Genomic DNA, 9,893 nt, shown 5'->3' on the forward strand with positions numbered 1-9,893 from the left:
GGCCGCCCAGCGGCTTCGTGACGGGGAAGTGGGCTGTGGGGATTATAAGGCCTTTTGTCTCTCATCCCCACGCTTCTGGGTCTGTCGTAAATTTACGCTGTGCATAGGTATGAAAGAAGAGGCCAAGTTATATCCCATAGGGTCTGTGCTAGGCGCCAGCCTAGCTGCTCCGTGGTGTAGGAAGTCTCAAACGCGAGTTGGAACGAGTGCTTCAGCCCTGGCCTAGTCTTCGGTAGTAATGAGCCTAAAATGAACAAATTTTACTTAGTCATCACACCAAGCACAATGGTTCTGAATAAATGGTAGGAGCCAAGTTCACTGAGTAGTGTGCTGTTAATAGAAAGGCTGTTTTCAGCTGATAACTATATCACTTCAGAGAACAATTAACGAGCAATAATTAATAACTACCTCCTGCTGCCCAGTACCAATAATGAATAACTATCAGTCTTTTAATTTTTTTACATTCTATGGAAGTTGCAATATGCACAGTGTGACAGGCACTTGCCTTTTAAAAAAAAAAGGCCACCACTAATTATGGAAGGTGATGCAAAAAGGTGGAGTGACTCATCAAGACAGCTGTTGACAGTCACAGTTACAGTGCCGAATTGCTAGTTATGTTTTCCTTTGTCTGATTCATTCTGCTTGTGGAGATTTGCATCAAAAATGTTTTAAAATACTTTATTCACCTAGTGTACTTCTTTTAAAGATGTGTACTTAGGTTCAGAGCTGTAAATCACAAATCCACAGAATTCTGTGCATGTGAACTGGCAAGTGAAGCTAACTGAAAACTTGATTGAAATTTGGCTTGAAAGCTTTTTTCCCCAGTCAAAAGCAAATAACTTGTTTGTTATGATATGCATATGTTTACAGTATCACTATTTTCTAGGATAAGTTATAAGAAATAGAGGAGACTTATTTTTCTGTGAATTACACAAGTATAACTGTCATAAAAGCTCACCTGCTTCTTTGGAGTAACTTAGAATTTCAGCTTTGAACAGGAGAGGAAAAACTGCTTAAAGAGAGTGCGTAAAATCCTCTCTTCACTGAAGTTAATAGCGAAAAAACCCCTGAACAACCCAAACCTTCCTCTCAGCTGTAAATACAGTAAATTCAGTCTGCGGTAGGGTTTTGGGTTGTGTTTAATATATTTTTTTTTTAAACTGAGTAGGTTGATTACCAGATTTATCTTTTTATATCAACATCTCACAGTTGCTTTATGAAGCATGATATAATGATCACTATAGAACCATTTATGTAAATGTTGAAGGCACAATGTCAACAAGACTTATTAGGAGCAGCTGAAGGAACTGGAGTTGTTCAGTGTGAAGAAAATGAGACTCAGGGGAGACCTTACCACTCTCTACAACTGCCTGAAAGGAGGTTGGTGTTGGTCTCTTCTCCCAAGTAACAAGTGACAGGATGAAGGGAAATTGCTTCAAGTCAGGCCAGGGGAGGTTGAGATTCGATATTAGGAAAAATTTCTTCACAGAAAGGGTTGTCAAGCACTGGAACAGGCTGTCCAGGGAAGTAGTTGAGTCACCAACCCTGGAGATATTTAACAGAGGTGTTGACGTGGTGCTTAGGGACATGGTTTAGTGGTGGACTTGGCAATGTTAGGTTAAACTCTGGAGTTGATGATCTTAAAGGTCTTTTCCAACCTAAATGATTATGTGAGTCTATAAAGGTTTGCTTAGGTCATTTGGACTATTTACATATAAAGCTATGCTGATGCTCAACACTTAGCAGCTGGACTTTGTCACAGAACACTTGCTTGATATTTTTCAACAAGTCATTTAAGTGCTTTATGCATAATTTGCCTATCTATATGACAGGTGTTCTGCTGACCTACCCAAGCTGGTATAAATTCCCTTGGTATGGTTAAAGCTTCACAAGATTAACTGAGAAGGTTCCTCCTTAAATGTGTAATGTGTTTGCACACTCTTACCAGGAGAAGCTTACTGGGTTTAGATGTCTGTTTGACTAATGTTTTCTCCTGTTAATGTTTTCATTTGCCAACAAATACACTGTAGGAAGTTGCAAGCTGTTGCTTTTGATGTTAGTTTCTCCTTATTACTTTGTTTTTATTTCTTTATTTGCTTTCTCATCACCACTACTTTGCTAAGCGTAGCAACAACATTTTTTCCACTTAGAGAGTAAGACATAAATGCCACCAATGACTGGTGGCATCTTGCCAAGTGGCAATTGGAGAGGTTATTCAAACTTCTTTTCAGTAAGCCCACAGAAACGGGCACCTGCCACTTTGCTAAGCATGGCATATGTAACTCACTGTAGTATAATTTTGTGTTTTTTAGATTGATACCAAATATTTTTTTTTAACTCTGGCATTTTTGTTTTGTTTTTGTACTTAGCAAGCTCTCAAAAGATGGCAGAAAGTTGGTCTTTCTTGGATACTTTTGAGCCTAACTTCACGCCCCTGGTAGTAATTGAGCTTGCAAAAGGTACCAAAGAGGAAACCATAGAATGGTTCACTAAACGAATTGCGGACAAAAAAGCAAATGGAGGTGAGTATGGTATGATCTTCTGTAACACTTAGAAATCAATTTGGCTGTCATTGTAATATGAAGAAATACAGAATATTAGTTTTCAGGTAATTTGTGCTTTAATTATTGTTTAGTCAATCACACTCCATTTCACATTTTTGAAGTTGCTTAATTTTATGTAAAAGTAGAGCTTCATGCTCGTGTCGTGAAAATGTAATAACTGAACCCTCTTAACCCAGTTATTAATGAAAATATTGCCTTAAGGTCTCACACTTGTTGAACTCGAGAATCCTTCCATTTTTGCAGTGAAAATCCTTCAACGTAGTTTTGATAATCAGTTTTTTTATTAATTGTCTAGAGCAAGTTTCTCTTATTGCGTTGTAAGCCTTGCCAAAGATGAGGGTGCATCTTGTCCACAAGTTTTGGTACCATGTTGTAGAATTAAATTAAGTTAGCAGGAAGCAATTTAAACTTGATAAATTCATGTTGGCTTTTAATTATCTTTTTGCTAGCTTGTAGGCTCTTACAAAGACAGTATTTCATTACTTATTTTAGTATATTTCCAGGAATTTAAGTTAGACAAATTAATTTGTAATTCCATAGATTTTTTTAAACATTTTTTAGAAAGACATTATTTATGGCTGTTGTAGCTTATGTCTTATGGTCAGTAATATTTCCGTGGCCTTTGGATTTGTGACTACTAACTTGCTTTCAGGCCTCTGTTAGGTAAGTCAGGGATGTTTCTATTTAAAAAGTCTAGTTTCCTTAAAATGGGTGGGACTCTTTGCAGAAGCACTGGTTGCTTACGTGATTTGAGGATGATGGCACTAGATCCAAACTGTCCCTGTTGTTCCAGTTGACTGTCTGTGAACGCTTCCACAGAAACAGGGCTAAATCAGGGGTGACCCTGCAAGATTCTGAACACCGCATGTCACGTGCTGTTGAAGCCTTAATTCTTTGTGCCCTTAAAAAGATACAGCTTCAGTGCTCCTGGTAACTATGTCCAATATGATGGATGCTAACATACTAGTGTTTTGAGACATAGTTTTTTTATGTATTCTCTTACTTATTTTTTTTCCTTTCTTTAAAGGTGCGCAACTGCTGGTTAAACCATTGGTCACAGAAAATGGAGATGAAAATATTTATCTGATTGGAGCTTCCCCCTTAAGGCTGTTGCTGGGAGCTGAAACTGTGGGTTTGGTGAAGGAATGTAATGATAACTCGATGAGAACTTTTACATACAGCAGTAGAAAAACTTTCAAAGATTTTGCAGGTAAGCAATTTTGAGGCTCTTGTGTCATTGCAAAGCTCTGGCTAAAGATTATGAGCAATTACACTGTTAAATCTTTCATGGTCTTTCTATTCCTTGGAATGGTAACAGTGAATAGAAATAGGAAGGACAAGCCATGAAGAAATACTTATTTTTACCCCTGGAAATTCAGATCATATAATGAAATTATTATTTTTTTTCTTTCACATGGCTTTCACACTTTTTGCTTGTGTTTTACTTTATGCTTTTGTGTGCTCCAAATAGCCTCTTATTTGTATGAAAGATTTTTGTTGAAAATAAGACAAGAAAAAATAGTTGATAAACATGAGTGCAGGATTAACAATCAATGTTATAAATTAACAAAACAATTTAATTTCTTATTAACATCTGTGAGCCAGTTTTGAGGCTTATTATCTTATAATTAGCTGGAGAAAATAGAAACATTTTGCTCTATTATATTTAAACATCAATCAGAATTAAAAAGTTAAGTAACACTACAGAGCCATTCAACAGAATTTGGGCATGATTAGCAGAATCACTCCTTTTCCTCTTTTATTTTGAGGAGGTGCCAACACAATAACATTTTCCTTTCAATGTACTAGCTGTACATTGTTTAACTCCCCTACAGTGACAGAACTTACTTTGCTCTCCAGGTAAATACTGGAGTTCTGGTTTAGTCTCGCTAATACTTTTCATGTGCCTGTTTCAGTGATGCCTTTCACCACACTTGCAGTATAAATGTTCTTGTATCTGTCTGAAACAATAATAAAATTGAGTTTTGTTGTTTGTTTGGTGCCAGTTTATTCAACTGTTCTGTTCCATAACTGTTGCAGTGTCTTGTCTTTTGTGACCTTGCTTTCCTGAAATTAGGAAGCCTTGAGAAGAGTTGCAAAGGTGCCATTTCTGTTTCTTTCATGTGTTTACATTCTTAATGCTAACCTGACTGTCATTGCTAACAAATTCTCTCGTAGCAGCTGGAACTCCCAACTACTGTAAATCTAAAGGATACTTTTTGCTGTATCTCCTGGTCTTTTTTAAAACAGTAACATAATCTTAGTTTTGTCCAGATCTGATCAGAGGATAAAATAGTTGACCATACTTAGATGAGGTGAAAAATGTGTCAGTCTACAAAAGAAACCCTGCTGCCTGTGTTGTCTTATAATATTTCTAGCTCCCCAATTTAACGGATACTATATTCTTATTCTTTGTATTAGAGGTTTGTTGCTGTTGTAGCTTCTTTCTTAGTATATTTAGGGCCATCACTATAGTTTCTTGTTCCTAAGGGGAAGAAACTAGTCAATTGGTTATTATCTGAAGGAAACCAGACTCTGATAATTGTTTTGTTGCTGTAGCTCTTCAAAATTTGGCATCTTTTTGTAAGGTTCCTTATTGTTTTACCTTATTTCTGTATTTTTATCAGAACTAATTTATATGAAATGGCTTATTATGTTGTATGGGCAATAAAGAGCAAGATACTATGATATTTGGTGTGAAATGCTTACTGAAAAGGAGATTTGTCCTGACATCTTACCATTTTTCAATATGAAAATACTTCAGGAACTGTATGGCAGAAAGGGGTATGGAGATTCTGAGATAGGCATCTACTATTTGCCAAAGTAAGAGTTTTTCAACAGGGCAAGAGTATGTAGTACTTGCTGGTGTACTGTCCCAGTCTCCAGCAGTTAGTACTTCGAGGATGTCTTTGTTTCTTGAGTGATTTGTTCTCTTAGCTCAGCTGAGTAACCAAAAATGCAGTGGCCAACATGTGCCAATTAGGAAAACTTATTCCCAAGATGTTTATTTTAAAAAGTGGAGATCTTGCTAATGGATGTTGGTTGTCAGTAATCATAACATAATTTTTTTTCTTACTCTTGTAATTTTTGATAGTTATTTGCTGCCAGCGTTGTTTTCATATGCTGCACAATTTCATCCTACCTTCTTTTTGATTTAGATGACAATCACAATTTCCTTACAATGGCAGAATGTCAGTATATCATCAAACATGAACTCGAAAATTTGAGAGCTAAGGATGAAAAAATCATTCCTGGATATCCTCAGGCAAAGCTGTATCCAGGAAAGTCAATTGGTAAGCAATGTAACTTACTGTGTTGTGGTAGGAATAGTGTTCATGGTGAAAAAACCTTAATTTTCCTGCAACAAAGAAAAATCCTTCAGACATTAAAGCCCCACTACTTTTAGTCAACTTTGTTTTCTCACTGCTCCACAGTGATAGGACAAGAGGCAATGGATGCACAGTGCAACAAGAGAAAATCTGAATAGATATGAAGAAAATGTTTTTCACAATGAGTGTAATCAAACATTGGAACAAGGTTTTAGAGAGATTGTGGTACCTCTGTCCTGGAAGACTTGTAAATCTTGACTAGCCAAGGCCCTGAGCAGCCTGAATAAGTTGGACCTGCTTTGAGCAGGAAGTTGGACCAGAATTCCAGAGGGCCTTCCAACCTGAGTCTTTCTGTGAGGCTGAGACTCTGGCCTTATGTTCTCTTCAGTTGGATAATCTTCATGTATATTGATGTCATCCATTATTTTTATAATTAGTACCAAAAATACTTGTTTTTTTAAAAATTACATAATGATATACTTGGATTGTCTCTGTTTAAAAATACTGGAATGATTAACAGCGTTCCAGAGCTATAAATTTCACAATATAGAGGAAGGAAGTTTTATTTAATTAATTTGATTTCATTTGTCCTCCTCTCTCCTTCAAGAGCTCTTCCTTTTCATGAGAGAAAGACGCAAAGAGAGCTAGTGCTATTTTTATGGTGGCTGGAACTAGTTCATTGGCAGAGATGCTACAGTTTCTTAGGAGAACTTTTCTTAATATTTCTATGTCCTTTTAGTAACAATGTCTTTATTCATTAGTGCTGGCTAATGAAAGAGTTTGGTGCATATCAGTGGTTCAAGAAATGTAAATTAGAAGTCAGATTAATTTACGTGGGTAATTTTTTATATAGAAAAAATGATAAATGTCTCTTTTAAAAAAGGTATTTCTCTAGTTATGTCAAGTAGATGCTGATGGGAAATGGTAAAAAAACTATCACTTAGCTTCCAGTGCCTTCCCTCTCCTGTTTCTGATTTTTTTTTCTTTTTTTTGATATTACTATGGTTGTAACTTCTGGAGTAGTTTGTTAATTGTTTATCCACACAGGTGGTATTGCTTTCCATAACAAAGCTAAATACAAATTGTTTGTTTGCAATGAAGATGTGTTGTAATTTATGAATTAATGCTAATTGATAATTCAAAAATGTTTTTAGTATCTTTCCCACAATTAATACAACGGCTCTTCTATTTAGTGTTTTGATTTGGTTTTGCTATGGCAGTTTGATTTGTTAGGCACTTTGGTCAAATGCAAGGGCCAGACCTTTCCCCACAAAACTACACATGGCAGTTCAGTTCTGTCAGGTAGCACTTTTTGTTGTTCAAGCTGCAACTGATTTCATTGCAAACCCATGAAATGTATGTAAAAAGGTTACTCTTTCTCTTCCAGTCTTTGTAGGAGTAGGTGGATCTGCTCTCTATAATGGATAATTTTTAACTACCATGCAGACAATTTATTTTTTTTTTTAGGATTTAAATTCTAGATTTATTTCAATGTAACTTTAGGCTTGCGAAGTACATACTGTAACTGATTTGCTTATATCAAATTCACTGTCCTTTAAAGGAGTACTAGGTACCTCTTTTTTTTTTTTCCCCTTCTAGTGAGAAGATTATTGACCAGTGGTATTCTAGTTCAGATTTTCCCACTGCATGACAGAGAAGAGTTGAAAAAGCTCCGTCACAGCTGGTATGGCCGAGTCAAAGTTGGCTATCAACCTTTAGGTATGTGAACACTTACTCCGCTACAAATAAAGTGCAGGGTTTCTTCTGGAGAAGTTTTCTCTTCAGTTTCTGTGAGAAGACCAAGGGTCCTTCCTAACTTCTACTCCAGCATTTAGCCTCTATAGAAGTGAAACTCCCGTGTGGAAGGTAAGTATTGTACCAATAAGTCTGTTGTTTCACTAAGAGTTTACCTTTTCACATACCCAGTTAACCATTGCAGTTCACCTCTTCTAACATTACCTTTCTGCCCAAGTTGCTTTGTTGGCCATCGTTAACCAAAGTCCTTGTTTTACCCAGCCTTACTTTTACTGGTCTTGGAATCAGCTGAGTGGCCTAGCTCTGGTTGAGGAAGCATCAGCATTTCCAGACTTGTTGGCATGCACAGTTGAGGTCTCTTCATTGAATTCTCTTTGATCCTAAGATGGCTGTAGGATAATCTTCTGTTATAATGACTTGCAGTACAACTGTTCTGGAGCGAAGCTCTAGATATGCAGGCTGCTGCCTCTTCATTTTTCTTTCTTGTGGCTATAGGAGTTCTGTGCCATGTAGGCATTTGGTCATAGTTTCCAAGTTAGAGCTTGGCGGACAGTTCAAAGGCTCAGCATTTGCACTGTGATCATCTAGCACAGAGCCTTGAAATTAGATGATTGTTCTTTTGGGCAAATTGCATATCTCTTTCAACATTTTCTGTGTAACCTCCTGAAACTATTCAAGCCTTGTGAAATTGGTGGCTCAGTCTGCAGATTCAGTGTCTGCAAGCTTCCATGTAACAACATTCTGCACATCACAAATTCTCCCTACCCATCAGCCAAACAGTAATGGACCAAGCCAAGACTGTTTTCTCAAATTGACTCTTGACCGGAAAGCTTCTCAATGTCTGGAATTCCCAAAGCTATTTTGAGTTGTAGGCATGTCAAAAGTGTATTTACAACTGTTTGTTTTAAATTCGTTGTATGAAGACTGTATGTTGTTGCGTGCTAGCTTCACTTGCCTATATTTTACACACTGAATAAGCTTAAAATGAAAATAACTTCTAGTCTGGCAGTGTGGAGAACTAAATTCTGGATTCTAAAGCTGTAAACTTTAAATAAGAAAATAAACATTTGGGAATTTGCCTGATTATTAATCTCTGGGTCCTGCAGTTGCTTGAGATTCTTTCCTGAGCTACAGGAAGTTAAAGATCTGGCTTGATAAAGCCTCTAGAGTATTGTGTTAGGGGTCTTATTGTGTGCTTGTCTTTTGTTTATGCAGGAGAGGGGTCTTTTTAATTGACATTGAATACACACAAAGTTTCAAAGTAAATCCCAGGAACCCTGTCATGTATGTACTAATTTAGGGATGTCTTTCATGTTGTGTTTTTGGTGTGTGAAATTATGCTAGTGGCCAACACTTGAACCTATTTGTTAATAAATTTTTGGTTGAGAGGGAAGTTGGAGTGATGATTCTTCTGTCTGTTTGCCCTTCCTTCTTGCTTCCAGAGATTTATCTGATTGGCAATTGTGAACTTCCACTGTAGCATTTTGTAAACCAGAAGCCATAAAAATATTTTGTTATTACACAGGAGTTTTTGATGTGCTGGTCTTTTATGGAGAGTACATTTACAGTGTCAATTCAGAGGTCATGATGGCATGGCTGTTTTCTTAAGCTGGTGAATACACAGAAGTGGCATACAAGCAATCTCATCTTTCAAGGAGGCAAAGATAAAACAAATTTCAGCTTTCTAAATGCTTTTTGCTAGGCATTTCTATATGTTATTATGTGGTGCCATTTCTAGATTATGTTGGATACTACTCCTACATTTTTTTGTTAGTAGTAAGATAAGTGAGATCTTCTCTTCCTTGGAGGTAATACATCTGTCATGAAATATATCCATTAGTAGTGTACTTTTCAAGTCTTTACAACACCTGAGCAGACAGCCTCAGTGAGTACAGCAAGTGTGCATTTCATGTATCAGTTGTCTGCTGAAGGGAATGTCTCAGCCTGAGTGTGCTGACATGTTTAAGATTTAAGATTTCAATATACCTTACCATTTATGGTTTTAGATCCTTGAGGACTGACAAAGCACAACCAATTCTTTTTGGCCCTGAACAGGCTGAAACAAATTTGTTTCCCAGGCGTACATATACCAGTGGGAAGCTTCAGAAGTTAGGTGTCACCCACTGTTAAAGTTTCTTTTTATACCAAATGTCTTCCATGTCATTCTACCCTTTCATAGATAGATTCTTTTTTCAAGAATGGTAGTGTTTTAGTTTGTTGTGGGTTTCCCGCCCCACCCCCCCAC

At 36.9% G+C, this 9,893-nt stretch overlaps 1 protein-coding gene across 1 annotated transcript; it reads left to right on the plus strand.

Annotated features, from left to right (window-relative positions):
* Positions 1-2,383: 2,383 nt before the first annotated feature.
* LOC104616616 (anoctamin-10-like) lies at positions 2,384-7,612 on the plus strand (the record flags this gene model as incomplete). Its single annotated transcript, XM_010281675.1, has 4 exons — positions 2,384-2,522; positions 3,592-3,774; positions 5,723-5,857; positions 7,493-7,612. Coding segments are annotated over exons 1-4 (577 nt in total), but the record flags the coding sequence as incomplete, so codon positions are not given.
* Between the last annotated feature and the right edge of the window lie 2,281 nt (positions 7,613-9,893).

Source organism: Phaethon lepturus, unplaced genomic scaffold, assembly GCF_000687285.1.
Source record: "Phaethon lepturus isolate BGI_N335 unplaced genomic scaffold, ASM68728v1 scaffold39362, whole genome shotgun sequence".
Classification (NCBI taxonomy): domain Eukaryota; kingdom Metazoa; phylum Chordata; class Aves; order Phaethontiformes; family Phaethontidae; genus Phaethon; species Phaethon lepturus.